At 41.9% G+C, this 18,248-nt stretch overlaps 1 protein-coding gene across 2 annotated transcripts; it reads left to right on the forward strand.

Annotated features, from left to right (window-relative positions):
- Positions 1-165: 165 nt before the first annotated feature.
- grm2a (glutamate receptor, metabotropic 2a) lies at positions 166-17,693 on the forward strand (the record flags this gene model as incomplete). 2 transcript variants are annotated; one of them, XM_079296997.1, is made up of 5 exons in its annotated part: positions 166-693; positions 9,152-9,989; positions 11,466-12,529; positions 16,899-17,076; positions 17,620-17,693. In XM_079296997.1, 5 exons carry the CDS (start codon positions 166-168, stop codon positions 17,691-17,693), a joined length of 2,682 nt encoding a protein of 893 aa, XP_079153123.1. The 2 variants fall into 2 exon arrangements, with proteins under 2 accessions (XP_079153123.1, XP_079153124.1); XM_079296998.1 differs by having other exon boundaries at positions 280-693; positions 17,626-17,693.
- Between the last annotated feature and the right edge of the window lie 555 nt (positions 17,694-18,248).

Genomic DNA, 18,248 nt, shown 5'->3' on the forward strand with positions numbered 1-18,248 from the left:
GATGCTGTAAATGGCCTCTCTCTGTCAGAATAAAAACATTGGTGCTTTGAGATCTGGTGGTGCTGCGCCTCACTGTTCTTTTCTTCAGAGCCGCCGTCATCAAAAGCCAACTAAACGCTGACCAGAAACCACAAGCAGGACGGTGACTTTGTTTTGCCCAGGGATATGTCATTGGGGAAATCCCCTGTGTTGGGGGTGCGCCCTGTGCCCCGACCCTTCTGGCTGTCCCACATCAGCCTGCTGTACTTATGTGTGTCCCTCTTTGCCCAGGCTCCCCAGGGTTTGCCTGTGGTAGGTTATAACACTGACTCCAAGAGGGAGATCACACTGGAAGGAGATTTGATGATTGGCGGCCTGTTCCCTGTGCACCAGAAGGGTGAGGGAGTGGAGGACTGTGGGAAGATCAATTCTCAGAGAGGGATCCAGAGACTGGAGGCCATGCTGCTGGCACTAGATGAAATCAACAAGAACGAGCGCATCCTGCCTGGGATCAGACTGGGAGCTCATATACTGGACACTTGCTCAAAGGACACCTACGCTCTAGAGCAGTCTCTGGAGTTTGTCAGGGCCTCCCTCACCAAAGTGGATGACAGTGAGTACACATGCCCCGATGGCTCCTATGCCATCCACGATGACGTCCCTCTGGCTATCTCTGGGGTCATAGGAGGCTCCTACAGTGATGTCTCCATTCAGGTAGGAACGTATGTGGGCTGTCTATCTGCAATAGATTAATTGAGTTTCAATTTGTTGTTGAAGTTCATCTTTGTTTGATGCCATGAAATGAGTTGGTAAAAAGCTACATTCATCATGTCAGACAGTGCAATTACAAAAGGTGTACTTAACTGTCAGCAGCTCCTGCAGGCCTGAGAGAGAGACAGAGAGAGGAGGGAGCACAAACAAGATCGAGAGTGTGATGGATCGTAATATAACTGTCCATTTAGACTTAAGTACCATGTGCAATTACCCCCTGCGAGATGTTAACACAGGGACTTAATGAGTATCGGTTCCGCAAGGAGGATCTGTTTACCTGTACGCCCATGTGCTTGGCTGATCTAATTTACAAGATCTCTTTCTCTTTCCCGGTAATTCACACTTCGGCAGCGATTCTGTCAGAGGCAGACATGCTACAGATGTTGTGCTGGGGAAGGGTTGACAGGATGACTAGTGACAGCATGATTGCTCTCAGCAGCAGTGCTCCTTTCGCCTCGCTCAAGCTGACGCGATGAAAGTTCTGCTAATTGGGTCTCCAAATGTTCAGCTGTGATATGGCTGCCACATCAGTGTCATTTCAAGTCATTGAGAAAGGAGATGGTGTGTCAAATGGAACCGAGATTTGTAAATACCCACAAATATACATGCCTTAAAGCATTAAGTAAAACTCGTCATCCTGGCTCAGTCAGCCAGAAAACCGTGTCTGCTGTCTCAGATGAAGAGTGTGGCTCACCTCACCCGAGACGGGCAGCCTCATGTTCCAGATATCTTGTTGAAAGACAGAAACACACCTCTTCCCATCCAGAAATAAAATAATTGGCTTCAGATCATTGATAAACCATAGAAACTGTAGGAACCAATCAATCTGCTATTAGGAGCGCTGGGTACTTCAGGACAAAGGACTAGCGGTGGCATCCTTCCATACTTTTTAAGTCATGATTTGTAGAAAACAGTAGCCAGCAGTGGACATGTTAGCACTGATATGCCAATTAATCACTTTGAATAGCTGCCATACAAATATTTGGAGGGAAAAGTGTCCATGCTTCGTAGAGTGACTAGCTGTAGAGAAAGTTTGAAGCAGTGTGTTTTTTTTAATGATTAAATGCTACTGTACCATCAAAAGTATCTTAGGTTTAATACTCCAAGATTAGAGGAACTCTGCGAACATCCCCTTTTTCTGTGAAACACATGTTTCCCTGCTGACAAAACACAAACATAAAGTGGAGTGCGATGATACATTAAACAGGTCGAGACTCATGGGAAACGATGTAGGACGAGGATTCAGAGCACCTATTGGGATTCCTGGTGAAAAGGACAGTTTGGAAATACAGGATTTGATAAATGAGCTTTAATTTTCGTGAAACCCTGCAAGTTGGGCTCCTCAGAGAGTGCCTTTGTCTTGTGGTTATTTATGGATGTACTATTACAAGCCTGAGGTCTGAGGTCTGCTCTAGCTTCTCACTGAATCTTCCTCATCAGTAGGAATGCACCACAGGACACATTTCCCTTTCTCACCATGAATAATCCTCTACATTGTAAATGCAGTTTGGTTATGAGGTCCGCTAGCTCTCGAACCTTCTCTTGGCTTTTTGGTGAGCAGCTGATCATTGAAGACAACTTAATCTCTTTAACAATAAATTAGCTCATAACTTGTTTTTTTCAAATCAATTTCTTGCTTTTTGAAATGAATTACTTCCATTTTCGGAAGTAATGCTACAACACTAAGATATGCATTTGGGGCATGTGAATGTGTGGCATTTCTGTGTTGCCGCTGGTCGTTGCTCTGCAGAAACCATCTCCACACAATGTTTCTGTCCTTTGTTTCTTTCTGGTTTGTGCATAATATATAGCCAGTCAGACCTTTGAGTGAACCAGCCTGGCTGTGTGAAAGGGTACCACGCATGCCCTTCTGTGTGAGCGGCAGGCGGGAAAATCAGATGTGCGTATTTCACCCTCGGGGCAAGGCAGTTACAGGACAACTAACAATGTTAGTTTAAAGAGCCTTATTGCCATGGCGACACGTTTGAACACGGTGAACTGACAGGTGGTGGGAACGCTGAGTGCTGTCTAAATCTGTCACAGAGAAGGAGCGCGTCGCTGTGCCGCTGGTGTTGTGGTGTGACAATCGCAGATATGGGGGCGGATCTGGCTGCAGGCCGAGCCATGCTGGCGTTACATGGGCACAGATTGAGTTAAGTGTGGAGGCGAAGTTCTATGACGCTCTCACAGGCTAAGTCCTGTCTTCCCCATCTGTGGTTGCTGCCGGACTGTCTGGTGGTTTGGCAGAGGTGTGCCTGCACACAGAGGATGCAGAGATATTGAATGAGAGATCATATTTCAAAGAAACACTGAGACAGTGACAGGCAGATATGATCATGGGGGGGGAAGATGGAGTGAGTCATCACAAACCATTTGACAATCAAAGCCTGTATCTTAAACAGTCACAGGGAAGCCCGTGATGCCATCTGGACAGTTTCAATGAATCTACTCGTCGAAATATTCATATGATTCAAGTGTTTAGTCTTGAACATCTTCTGTGGTCTATCTAAAGAGGTTATCAGTGCAAAGAGAGTAATGACCTTGCGATGACAAGTTCAGTACATTCGGCATCTTTATTGATGTGTGAAAAGCTGCAGCATTGACAGGATACATGTTAACCTACAGATCAATACAGTCAGTGGTGTTGTTGCAAGCTTTAATCATTAACAGTTTTCAAAACACTGCCAGCCTGCATCAAGTGTATGCACTTTCATGGACAGAGCTGTTTTATTGGCTGACTACTTCTCATTGTCCTAAAGGCGTGGGTTAATCAGAGATCTATTATCTTCCACAATTACAGTCCAGGAACATCAAGCCTCGAGGCCGGCTTCTGACTAATACATGGAAGGGACTCCACTTGTGTTACCCCAACAGCAGGGCTGTGCTGCTGAATATGACTCACTGGTTAGAGAGCCTCCCCCAGGAGAAACGTCATAATCGCCAGGGTGCGACACCTCTGGAATGTCAAAAACTCAAACTCTCACGAAATAACTATTCTCAGGCATGAAACACAGTTATTTTTTCAGAGCAGCGCACAGAAATCGCTGTCTGGGATTGAAACCTGCCTTTTTCCAGGGATGAAAGCTCTTATTGTTTAATGAAACCTTCGTGAATAAATTGGAATATTTTAGCCGACAATCTGAGATCTGGTCATTTTTTACTGATGAGACAGGTGTAGACCCACACATGGATGCTGGGATTTAAAGATATAGATTCTAATATTGCTTGACATTTGCAGAACAAACCTTGCAGAATAATAAGGTATATTTATGGGCTTTCAGCGAGTTCAAGAATCTCATTTTTTATCCCCCACCAACAACCCTATTTATAGAATTGTCTTCATCTGTAGATAGACAGTGCCAATCTCTGGAGCACATAGAGTCATACAAAGAATTGAAACATACGTACACATGACAGAATTCATGCCAGAGAGAACAATACTGATGACACGTATCAGTAAAGCCATGCAGTGAAAATGCATTATTCATGATAAAAGTAAAGAACGTGCTCCCGAAATTCGTAAATAATTCACATGTGATTGGATTATTCAGTGCTTTGGCAGTTCACCCAGAGTTTGTGCAGTTTAAAATACACATCATGACCACTGCACAGATATCAGATATGAACAGCACCACGCTGTTATTCAGCTGAACCCCAATTTGGTTGGTTGGCTCCGTGGATTGTTTGACTTGAAACATACTACCAGGTTTAACAGGTTATCAACAAGCTTTTCGATGAAATTGAAATCTTACACAAGTTTCTTGATGGATCGCACTGAGCATGTCTGTGATGTTTGTTTGATAGAAGAGAATCAATAAAGACATGATAATGCACACAGTCAAAGAGGAAGCAGGCACCCGTCAATGCTGTGTTACTAACATAGTAAATGAATGGAAGCGCGGCCATGGCTTAAAAACGTGGTATACTCTGAAGGGTTGCATGACTCAGGGGGCTTTGAAAGACTACTGCAGCATAAAGGAGATTCATATTATCCAGCAGGATGAGGGGGCAGGACCTGATCAAAACACATCCTTGTTCTAGGTATCCAGCAGTTCACATGTCCACCCTGTTAAAGCTGTTGCCAAGCAACTAACTCATAAGAAATAAACGAATAATGATCCAGTGCATACTGGAGTACACACTATGCATGCGCTGTATGTGCGTGTATGTCCGCTGCTCATGGATGTGTTTGCATGTGAGTTTCCGGGCGCTGCAGTGGCCCGTATATGTGTGATACTGAGTGGAGCTAAGGACTGCTGCTCTGGGAATACAGTGGGATTGCTGTAGAAGCACACTGAGACCGTCTTCTGGGAAGAGCAGATGGGCTTTTCGTGTAGAAAAAATCATGACATTTCTACAAAGTAGGCCTAATATTTCCGAGACCAGAACACGATTTGTCTATTATTTTCTGTGCTCCTATATATCTCTAGATCTGTTAATTGACTATGCCTCACATTCCTATTCCTAATTTCTAATCTGCTCTACACCTCCGGCATTCATAAAAGTAACATATTTCTATAAACTAAAACCCTATGTTGGTCAATTTCTTGTGATATACAAATTTATGGACTTTTATCAAGTTTTTGTGACGTACAAATAGCTTCTATGTTTTGTTCTACAACTGTAGTTTGGCATTTCACATGGGCAGTCTACATAATTTCAGCATATACTGTTTGCTGGGGCCTTTGGGGAATACGTATAAAAACAGTATACGACAGCTAAAAGAACATCCTGTTACTCGGTGTCTCTGTGTCAAATGCAGCTACCAGGTCCTGTATGCTCCCATTGCTTGAAAGGAAACCACTCTCACAGTAATCTGCTCAGTAACAGACCCTCCAGTACAAAGCCACACTGGGCTACTTCTTAATCTTCTTAATTAAATAAGGTGCTGCCTGATGCAGAATGATCGCTATAGCCAGATGTGTGAGACTGTAAGCAATACCGTGTGGCTAACAGTGACATTTTAACACACACTTGCAGTTCAGTCTTTCTAGAAAGAATCAATCATCAACAATTCCTACAAGGTGGAATGAGATTTTTGGGAATCTGTTGGTGTTCAGAATCCCCTTATGGTTAATTATATATCTGTAAAGCTCCTTTGTTCTTCCTTTGTAATGAGAAAGACCAACAAATACTTACTATTTGGGTCTTTTAAGTACTGTACACATTAAATAAACAATCAATATCACAAAGGTACTCAAACTAAGGATAAAAAAAGAGTTCTTATACATAAATCAGTATGTAACTGACACCAAACCATCTTACTGAATAATTATGTTGCAGGATATAAACCCTTAAAGCATTGCACACCAGCTTCATCAGCTTTTCTGATGTCATGCGATGTATTCCTCAAGCTCTTCCTGTTTGCTCTTCTTGTCCTCTAGTATCTTAAGCTCAAAGACTTTTGTGCTCCTCTGAACCCGTTACAGTTGCTATTCTTGAGTGAGGATCCTCGTGCAGTTGTAACTATATCCAGGGGGTCCCTGGGTAAAGGTGCATCACTCCTCCATGGCAAACAATAAGCCTATGCCAATGACAAAGATCATATATGATCATGAGTGGTGGAAAAGAAGAACATGCTCACCGTCTTGGTCATGGAATCCATATCTTCATATCTGCTTCCTGATATCTGGTATCTACACTCACAATGTGTCAGTCACAGGCTTTGGCAGGTGGCAGGGTCGTGGCTTTTCATATAAGCCATGTGCCCATCTCTATAATGATTTCCAATAAGCCCGTTGTATTGGTGACACGTCTAGCACTGTGCTTTATAACCTCCATAAACCACATGTAAGTGGATTACTAAACTGGCATTGAGCTTCCTTAATACCCTGAAGAGAAATTACTCATTTACCTCTGTGAGCACAGCCACATTTCAGCAAAATTTCGTTTTTTTTTTTACTTTTGTACCTGTGTTGAAATAATTATCATATAAACACAACCAGGCCAGAGAATTCCGTTTGTCTAGTCCTTCTGCTTTGAATGTTTAATGCTAAGTTGTACCTCAACTTACATGTGCATCTGCGGATATGATAATGCATCTGCAGAACATGTGTTCTGTGCCTTCTTTGTCTACAGACTTAACGCTCTGATGGTTAAGACCTTCAGCTTAAGAATCACATGCACTCTCACTGGCCTGCATTCAAATCCCACCAGAACCTCGTGTATCTTCCCTACAGGAGCCCTCTCAGCCTTTCCGACTTGCCTTTGTTTTAAAACCAACGGCAGCCATGTGTCCGCCCTCCTTAAAGTGAACAAAATGTCAACCGCAGCAATTTTATGAAGTTGTGATAACTTATTTAAAGCCTCTCACTGTTCAGTCAGCATCTAATTAATCATCCTCAAGCGGATGTATCAGGCTGGAAATGATCTCTACCAGATCTGTTTGTGTGTTTGCACATGTTTTTAACCATCATTTAAGGTGATACTAATTAAAGTACATCACTTAATTACAATGTTGAGGTACTTGTACTTTAGTTGAGTATTTCCATGTCATGTCACTTTATACTTCTTCTCTTCTACAACTTATTTTTACTCCACCAGATTTATCCGATAAATTAAGTTACTTTGCACATTTAGATTATTAACATAAAGTATCCCTGCTAATAAATGAAGATGTATCATCATAGATTAAATTACACAGCAGTATATAATTAAATGAGCTCCACCTTTACCGGCTGCAACATTAAAGTGATGAACACATTAATACATCAATAATGATAATCCAATAATATAATATGTATTATTCTGAAATGGGCCATTCTGCATTATGAATACTTTTATTTTTGGTACTTTTAAGCATACTTTGATGCTGATACTTTTGTACTTTTACTTAAGTAAGTGATTGAATGCTTGCAACAGAGTATTTCATGTATTTTTATTTTTATTTACAGATAAAAGGAAAAGATATATTTAACAGTTTTAAACTCTGACTTAAGAACTTTTATCCTATCTTGGCAAAGCTCCTAAAACATAATACTTTCTGACTTTTCTGAACATAAATTGAAGGCAGTGTTTACATGCCACTTTAGATCATATTCTGATTTCTTAAGAGAGTGAATTTGCTGCTGCCAGCTGTTTCGCCACATGTTGAGAAAGGCTGTCAAGGCGTTTTCCATCATATAGAGAGAGAAATATATAAAAGGCATTTCAGACACACTATGCATCATACAAATAAGGTGAGGTATAATCATATAAACTGACACTTATATTACAGTTCCAAAAATGTATCCAGAAAATGTGAAGGAGCCTTTATGTGATTCCCAAAAATAGATGTGTAATTTTCACAGTACAGTGAATGAAGCATCACATGACACTCAGCATTCCCACATTGTTATGTTAAATTTTCCGTCACATATCAAAGTCATAGATCATTTGTTAGAAACTACTGGCTAATTTTCAAGACAGATATAACTGAGATGGTGGGCCTTATACCATTGTCCTGGAAGGGTTGATCTGCCTTGAAATAAATGAAAAGGCTTCTTGTAAACAGTTCACACACTCGTCTCCTACAACAACTGAATAATTTGTAGTAATACATTATTATAACAATTAGACAAGTATTTGGGTAAAAGAGAGAAGATGGAATTACCCTCTTTTTTAACATACCACTAAAATAGCACTTTCTAATGTAAAAGTGTATTCTGTGCTATAAATGAAACTGATGAATTAAACTGCCTTTGAATGCGAAATTCCTCTTTGATTTTCTCAGAAATTATGCATTGGTATTCAAGATGCTGTGCCATGAATGTGCTGGTGTGAGAGCTGGCATTAAAGTCAACCACATTTAGGCTGGCATCCTTTTTAACGATCAGACCGGCTCACCCTCAGGCTTCCACAGAAGTGCCTGAAGCAAAATTTGCTTCTGCACACTGTGCGCAGTGTCCCGCCACTGACAAAACCGATTACACAGAAAATGCAAAGTTTCAAGATTCTGTGATACTTTGACTTCCTTTCACTTTCAAATCCCTGCCACTTCTCTCTCCTCTCCAAAGCAGAGCAAGACCTTCCTGACAATGTGTTTATTTTCGTAGAACAGTAAATTGGCAATCCCAATCATTGTTAAATGCAGGATCTTGCCACTCAGTCAGCTGGAGAGTTAAGTTGTGAATGACCCAGCAGGGATTCAGTGAAGAAATTAGAGACTGAATGGGGTGAGACGAATTGCATCTGCCAGGGAAAAACACATGGGAATCCAATTTTATTAATTTATAAAATGATAAGCAATTTTAAAAATCCCACAGTTGGCAGATGTATACTTTCTGTGGGTAACTGCCAGTTTTCCAACTAATATTTCATAATGGTATTTGCATATTAAAACATACAGTACCCTTGACGGTTTATTGATACCATGTGAGGACTGATCCAAACATAATCATATAGTGTCTTTTGCTTATTCCAGGTGGCCAACCTGTTGCGACTCTTCCAAATCCCTCAGATCAGCTATGCCTCCACCAGTGCCAAGCTCAGCGACAAGACCCGCTATGACTTCTTTGCCCGCACCGTGCCCCCTGACTTCTACCAGGCCAAGGCCATGGCAGATATCCTGCGTCACTTCAACTGGACGTACGTATCGACGGTGGCCTCAGAAGGGGACTATGGTGAGACTGGCATCGACGCCTTCCAGCAGGAGGCTCGTGCCCGCCAGATCTGCATTGCCACTTCCGCCAAGGTGAGCCGCTCCATGAGCCGCTGGAGTTACGAGAACGTGATCCGCTCCCTGCAGCAGAAGTCCAACGCCAAGGTGGTCATCCTGTTCATGCGCAGCGAAGACGCCCGCGAGCTACTGGTGGCAGCCAACCGCATGAATGTCTCCTTCACCTGGGTGGCCAGTGATGGCTGGGGAGCGCAGGAGAGTGTGGTGAGAGGCAGTGAGGCTGTGGCCGACGGGGCGCTCACCATCGAACTGGCTTCCTATCCGATCCCCCAGTTCAATCACTACTTCACTGCCCTGCACCCGTACAACAACACCAGGAATCCCTGGTTCAGAGAGTATTGGGAAAACCAGTTCCAATGCAACCTCCATGATCTGGGCTGTGGGAAGCACTCACTGCGCGAGGCTCAGTTTCAGCCAGAATCCAAGATCATGTTTGTAGTGAATGCCGTCTATGCAATGGCTGCTGCCTTACATAACATGAGACAGGCGTTGTGCCCAAACTCCACCAAGGTGTGTGAGGCTCTTAAACCTGGCAACGGTAGGAAGTTCTACAGGGACTACATCCTCAAGGTCAAGTTTGAGGGTGAGTAAAATCTTCATGAACTAGTATTATTACAGTGTTGCTTAAAATATATGAATGTTCATGTTTCCTGTTTTTTTGTTGTTGTTCTTCTGTCATCTGTATAAAACCTCAATATAATATAAGTTAATTTCCCCAATTGCAGGCCTGCTCATGCTGCTAAATTTGGTTATATCACTTTTGATTAATTGTACCAATTAATAGAAAATGTTCAATATTTATAATTGATTAATTGTTCCAGTCATTTTTTTGGTTTCAGCTTCTCAAAATTCAAGATTTGATATTTTATTTTTTTTCCACATATTATAGTAAATCTGAATGTCCCCTTGGATTTTTCACTGTTCTTTAAAATTCAATGCATTGAGAAAGTGATCAGCACATTAAGCAATAACTAAAATGATTGTCAGTTGCAGCTCTTTTGACACTATATCCTAAACGTATGCAGAAATCATTTTTTTCTTAACAAATGAAAGTAAATGTAATGACTGTATTATCATATATGATCATAAATGTATATATTGTCAGAGCAGTGGCTTTTTTTATGCGTACCGTTGACATTGCAACTAGGTGGCAACCTTCAGGTCTGAAAAGTGTAGCCAATACGGATGTGCCCTCAACTTGTATTCTTTCTACTATACCATAACGGCGCGACTACTCACTACTTAAAGAAGTCTGATTGAATAGAAATCTATGAAAAAAATGATTCTACTGCTCACTTAATTCATTACCATGGTAAACAGGAGTATATGGTCTCAATCGCTAGTTTTCAAGTCTTCTTCAATACAGCATGATGTTCATTTAGTCAATTAGGATCCCGTTTAGAGTAAAATAGACAATAAAGCAGAGAACGCTTTAGTGCATGCTACCTTGTGATTGACAGGTCGCTACCACATAGTTGTCTCGTCTGGGAGTTGTCCATGTTTTCCACCCTCTCATGTCACTTCTGGTTGCAAAAAGAAAATAGTGGCATTATCAAACGAGCCTGCAGTCTGCTAGTTAGCTAGCTTGCTAATTCCGCGATGCTTTAACACTACACTGGTTCCAGAAAATGAGCACAACAGCTGGTTAGTAGGTTGCTGGGTCTATCGGTACCTCTGCTTCAATCTCTGTAGCTCCGGCAGCTACTAGCTAACTCTCCGGCCATTCTTCTCTGGAGCTGTGTGTACTCTCATCCCGGCGCGCTGCGACAACACTTTATGGCCCAACCGATGTGTGTTGTCATCATAAAAATAAACAGCAATCGACATTTTCTTTTGAATGAGTCAAATGACCACGTAAAACATTTGAATGTCCGTTCTACTCCTATTCTATTTCTATAGTCCACAGTCTTGTCGCTCCAAAACAGTATGTCCCAAATTTAACAAATGTTGGTATTTCTGCTTTCACTTTGAGTTTTTATATTGTAGTTGCACTTGCCATACAATGACCCCCTTATATCTGGTATTGTCTTACAATCTGTTGTTTTCTTTTCACCTTCAGCGCCATTTCGTCCACCAGACACCGAGAATGTAGTCCGCTTTGATGCCTTCGGTGACAGCCTTGGCCGTTACAATATTTTCCACTACCACAAAGAAGATGGACGCTATGTCTACCGTAATGTCGGCTACTGGGCTCAGAGCTTGATCCTGAACACCAGCCAGATCCCCTGGGCTGGGCAGGTTCCCCCAACCTCCCAGTGTAGTGACCCCTGCAGGAAGAACGAGGTGAAGAGTATGCAGCCTGGAGATGTGTGCTGCTGGATCTGTATCCCGTGTCAGTCCTACCAGTATTTACAGGATGAGTTCACCTGTGCTGACTGCAGCTTTGGAAAGTGGCCCCTGGCCAACCTGACAGGCTGTTATGATCTGCCTGAGGAGTACATCCACTGGGAAGATGCCTGGGCCATTGGACCCGTCACCATTTCCTTTCTCGGGATGATGTGTACGCTCTTCGTCATTGGCCTCTTCCTTAAACACAATGAGACACCCGTGGTGAAGGCCAGTGGCCGTGAGCTCTCCTACATTCTGCTGCTGGGAGTGTTGATGTGTTATAGCATGACCTTCATCTACATTGCTAAACCGTCCACGGCAGTTTGTACACTGCGTCGGCTAGGCTTAGGCACCTCGTTTGCTGTGTGCTACTCAGCCCTCCTAACCAAGACCAATCGCATTGCTCGGATCTTCAGCGGGGTGAAGGACGGAGCACAGCGGCCTCGATTCATCAGCCCGGCCTCCCAGGTTGCCATCTGTGGCGGTCTGATCTCCTGCCAACTGGTGGTGGTGGTGGTCTGGTTGCTGGTGGAGACCCCAGGGGTGAGAAAGGAAGTGAGCCCGGAGAGGAGAGACGTGGTCACCCTCAAGTGTAACAGCAAGGACTCCAGCATGCTCATGTCACTCACCTACAACTGCATCCTCATTATCCTCTGCACTGTCTACGCCTTCAAGACCCGCAAATGCCCCGAGAATTTCAACGAGGCCAAGTTCATTGGGTTCACCATGTACACCACCTGCATCATCTGGCTGGCTTTCCAGCCGATCTTCTACGTTACTGCCAGTGACTACAGGGTGAGTTAAGTTACACCTGTTTCACGAGTGAGCACATACTAATCACAACACGTTTCTCATATCAACGAAATGTTAATTTGTTCTTTCCAAAATCTGAGATGAAACACATGTTGTAGGGATTTGTACAACAATTTTTGTTCGAATAGCTTTAGAGTCTCAATCTGAGAAGACTATCCAAGCAGATGATGATTTCTCCTGGTGTTCAATTTGATTGTATATGCATGAAATCACAAACTAATGTCAGCTAGTATTGATTCAGCAGTCAGCCGTGTCTGTTTTGCGCACGGCTCTTTGAAATATATATTCTCTATGACTGCATTGCTTTAATACTTCATAATACCTGCATAGTAAAGATGGTCAGGTGCTCCCCAGATAGCAACTTTAACAGCCTTATTTTACCTTTACAGTTTAAATATTAATGCAGTGAGAGTAAATTATAAAATATGGATGCTCAAGTCATGGAGAAGTGTAACAGCCCGCCTAATGTCTTAGTCTCCCCACAACAACAACCCTGCTCTGGTGGTGGTATAATTTACGCAGTGTTTTGACGACACGTATTCTAGGTAGGAACAACAGACACATTAACAGTCAATCATTGGTTAAAATGAACAAGTGAAATGGAGGGAAGACACAGATGGATGGATAGATACATAGATAGATGGATGGATAGATGGATGGATGGATAGATGGACAGATGGATAGATGGATAGATGGATAGATGGATAGATGGATAGATGGATAGATGGATGGATGGATGGATAGATGGATAGATGGATGGATGGATGGATAGATAGATGGATAGATGGATAGATGGATGGATGGATGGATGGATAGATGGATGGATGGATAGATGGATGGATGGATGGATAGATGGATAGATGGATAGATGGATAGATGGATAGATGGATAGATGGATGGATGGATAGATGGATAGATGGATGGATGGATAGATGGATGGATGGATAGATGGATGGATGGATAGATGGATAGATGGATAGATGGATAGATGGATGGATGGATGGATGGATGGATGGATAGATGGATGGATGGATAGATGGATGGATGGATGGATGGATGGATAGATGGATGGATGGATGGATGGATAGATGGATAGATGGATGGATGGATGGATGGATGGATGGATGGATGGATAGATGGATGGATGGATAGATGGATGATGGATAGATGGATGGATGGATAGATGGATAGATGGATAGATGGATGGATGGATGGATAGATGGATGGATGGATAGATGGATGGATGGATGGATGGATAGATGGATAGATGGATGGATAGATGGATGGATGGATAGATGGATAGATGGATGGATGGATGGATGGATGGACGGATGGATGGATGGATGGATGGATAGATAGATAGGGTTCAGTCTCTGACCCTGCGTGCTGAATGGATGCTGATGGTGATCTGTAGACACAGTAATATGCTGTACAGTGAAGTGATGGAACTTCAGAGAAAAGGGTGGCCTGAGTCGTGGGCATTTATTCCTCTGGGATGTCAACAGCGAGAGAGAGGCAGAAGGGAGAAATAGACAGAGGAATCCCCTGACACATCTGCCTCTGCAGAAACATGGAGCAGGAACGCAAGACCATGAGGACTGAACGTCCCCGTGTGTCCCTGTGCGTATAGCTGTGTGGAATGGAGTGTGAAAGACTGGGATGCTGAGTCCCAGCTGTGCCCTCTGTCCTGGGATTCCAGTGAGGCTCAGAGGAACCCTTCCTCTAGGCCCTCTAGGCAACGAGAGCAATTCACAGGCAGAACGGACTCATCAGTTAGACGCAGAGCTCCCCGTTGACCGATAAATAATTACTGAAGCCACTGACTTGGCACAGTGTCTCTAGTTTTTCACTGGGAGGGACAAATCTCTTGTGTTCTCCTAGTTTTACACCACTTCTGATACAAATCTCCAGCTGAATAACAAATACAGATTTGATTGTGGTCTGTCATGAAATGTTAAAGAAAACGAAATACTACAGAGCCATGAATAACACATTTGATTATCATATGAAATATTGAAGATGCTCTATGCACCCTAAGGGAGAGGGCTCTCCTCATATGCCAGCGCTGGTCATCTCATCTCAGCAATAAACACAACTGATTAAACACACAGCACTTTTAAACACTGAAGGCTACAAACACTCCTAAAATACAGAGAAGTATTGCCTGTGATCTGTACAACCGCTGCCGGTCACATTAACAGATCCTTTCAACATCTGTCTGGGAACCAACCTTTCCTAAATCATTTTCAATCTCCTTCAGTTAAACTCTTTTGACTTAGCATTGAGCATTTCAGTTTTTGTTTTCGTGCCAGTATCATCTCTCATGGTGTTAAACAAAGGAGTTAAACCAGGAGGTCCCTCTCTACATAATATACAGGAATAAATCTAGCAACGTTGCATTAGTGGAGGAAATACAATTAGAGCGGCACATTACAGACCAGCTTATGAAACAGTGGGAATCAAGTATTCTTTCTTTTTTTTTCTGACAATACAGCTCATTAACCTAACTCATGTCTAATCACAGATTAACAACATCATTACACTTCTCAACAAATCCCACTCTGGTTTACATCAGTGAATGACTTGTGGGTTTTATTAATTCAACGTCCATGTCGACCTACCAAGGCGGACTTGTTGCTGTATCATCAAATAGAGCTTTTCAATATGGGTGCAGCACGAAGCCCAATAAAAAGAGGAATCTCATCTCCACTGTGAGGTTCTCTGGAGGAATAAAGCTACCTGAAAGCAGCAGACATTATTTATATCTGAAGCAGCAGTGCTGTATTGGTAAAATATAGTAAAAGAGTGAACAGGAACATGCAGAGACCATAGTAGCTATGCTCTGCATCCTGTTCTCCACACTCATCTCGAGAAATATTACTGCAAAGGCAGATTCCTTGTCCTCTGCTCTTCCAAAGCAACATCTTGTGAATTATTAAAACCACTTAACAGGTCATTCCTATGCAGCTCTGTCCCCAGTTTTATTCAAAACTATTTCTGAATTAAGTAGAGGAGTCTAATGCTCATATTATCAGGCACTAACTGTCACTTTTCCTTTGTATATTACCACTATTCCACATATCCAATATACAGGTCAGACAGACAGTAAAGAAAAAGAGTTAATGGTCGATTTTTTCAAATTAACATCTCAACGCAGGACTTAAACGTATCAGTGTGTGTACTGTATTTCAGAGGTGTATTTTTATGTTGAATTTATTGCACATGGCAACCTCCAATACATGTCAAAGTACAGAGATAAATTCAGTGATGTAGTTGTTTCATATTTACATGGTACACTATGACTTTCAGTCAGTGACCACTATGTGGCAAACTATTTTATCAACTATATGAATATTAAATAATTATCTATAAATATCAGTTAGTCCCTATATTCATATAATGTATCCTCTATTGTTGAATAATATTACAGTAACTAGTAATTATGTATTGTGAGAGAGTAAGACATTTATAAACATTTATATCAGATAATTAAACAATATTCTTTAAAAATAAATTGATAAACTCACTTTGTGTCACTTACATGCCTGCCTAAAGTAATGGGTGTTTATAGAGTGTGCACAGTGCAATGCTTGGTGCCCACATTATTTTAATACAAACATTATCATTCAGGGTGAAAACAGACACCTGCTGTGCCTTGTGAAAATAGGATGCACCTGCTACACGCCACACGAGGCTGGGCTGTATCCTGTTATCCAAGAAAAGAAAAAAGAAATCTGTGCGGAGATTGGAAATGAAAGAGCAGACCAGTGACACATGGCAAGATGTGGGCGAGTGAGGGGATAAAGGAGGGAACGTTAAGCAGGTGATTGACAGGGAAATAAGAAGATCGTTTCACACCTCTCTTTAGCAATCCCAGCTGTTAGCCAGCTCCTTCCTCCTCTGTTGCATCTGACTTTTATTGTGAAATGCAAAAGATGTCTTTCATCTCAATTAATTATTTTCTGACTACTGAGCCCCTTTCTCATATAAATGAATGTTCTTGTACAGCAAAATGGCCCTCAGCCTGATCCAATGCGTATATACCAGTAGAGTTATTTTAACACCTTCTGGTTGTTTTGAACCTCCCCCTGCCAGAGCCTTGTCAGCTTTATGGATGAACTAACACTTAATTTACGCCCAAAGAATGTCTCTGAAAATATCAATGTTAACACTCGAGCTGTGTGTATATATTAATACTGGCACTGGTGTCAAATTAGGAGTTGCTTTTGATGGTGATAAGGAATTCTTACAACATTTTGGCAATCTAGAAATGTGTTTCTTTTTCTGTTACAAATTCCTGAGTATCACTGAGTAATATCTGTGAACATCTCTCCTTTCTTTCCTTTCCCAGGTGCAGACAACCACCATGTGCATCTCTGTCAGTCTGAGTGGGTCAGTGGTGTTGGGCTGCCTCTTCGCTCCAAAGGTCCACATCATCCTGTTCCAGCCGCAGAAGAATGTCTGCACTCTCAGAGTGGCCACCACCCGCTTCAGCGTCACCACTGGCCCAGGCTCCACTTTCTCTCAAGGTACCACCTGAGGCACAACAGCATTGTTGCAGCCATTGCTCAGCTCATTGCCAAAACCAGTAACACATTACTCAAAACTAAACTGAGATGTGAGGTTATGACATTATTCACAACTACTCCAGTGTTTCTGTCACACCTCTAACGCTAGCCGTTGTATTCTCTTTACCTTTTTTACAAATCATGCATGGTTCAGATCAGGCAAACCAGAAGGGATGAACCGGTTGTCTGTGCTTCTTGTGTTCCATTAAACAAACAGCTGGAACATTTCCACCACATAAGATACAGAATCTTTCTGTCATTTCCATAAATTGGGGGAATAAAGTCCAACCCAATGTTTTAGAATAATTAAGTGAAATTATGATGTTAACACACGTAACTTGATTTCATATAATTCATTACTTGATGATCATACTGCTGATTCATCTGTAGGCGGTAGACTAGCTCAGTGAGAAAGGATTAGCAGGGCCATGTGGAATATGTTATATTCTGTAGCTATATTGTTTTATTAATCAAAAATAACTTCTTTTTTTTAACGTTTTGCAGCATCAGCCTCCAATGTTGTTCCAACAGTGTGTAACGGACGAGAGGTGGTGGACTCCACAACGTCCTCCTTGTGAACGTCAGCTGAGTTCCTTTACCAAGCATTGTAAACAGAGTTGTATAATCACTAGTCCTGAATCAGGTGTCTCAGATATTAAAGAGGTCATACAGACGATCCTCCTGACTTTGTTGTCCTCGAAGTGCTGTGAGTACAATGTCCCAATTATTTTATTTTGTTCTTTGACTCGTAGCGATTTGAAATGAGATGCCAATAAAGTCGCATATAGCCCTCGTTTTTATTGAAGATTCTACTTGCAACAATGGAGTAAATGATAGTAAATCTGTTAAATGTAATATATACAAGACGTTTTTAATGTAGACTTTGGTGAACCAGTTTGTGCTTTCTTGTAATTTATGTAAATAAAATGTGTTTTTTATTAATACCAAAATGACCTATATAGTCTGACTGTTTATTTGCACATCATCATGAGATGCTTATCTTAACACTGAAAAAGAAAAATGGAATACATTTTGTCGTCTTAATAACCTGCAGACATTTACCAAACATGTTGTCATTCGACATTGTTACAAGCAGATCGATATCTGTAATATACTGAATTAACTGCACACAT

The sequence above is a fragment of the Melanostigma gelatinosum genome, assembly GCF_949748355.1.
Source record: "Melanostigma gelatinosum genome assembly, chromosome: 3".
NCBI classification, from domain to species: Eukaryota; Metazoa; Chordata; class Actinopteri; order Perciformes; family Zoarcidae; genus Melanostigma; species Melanostigma gelatinosum.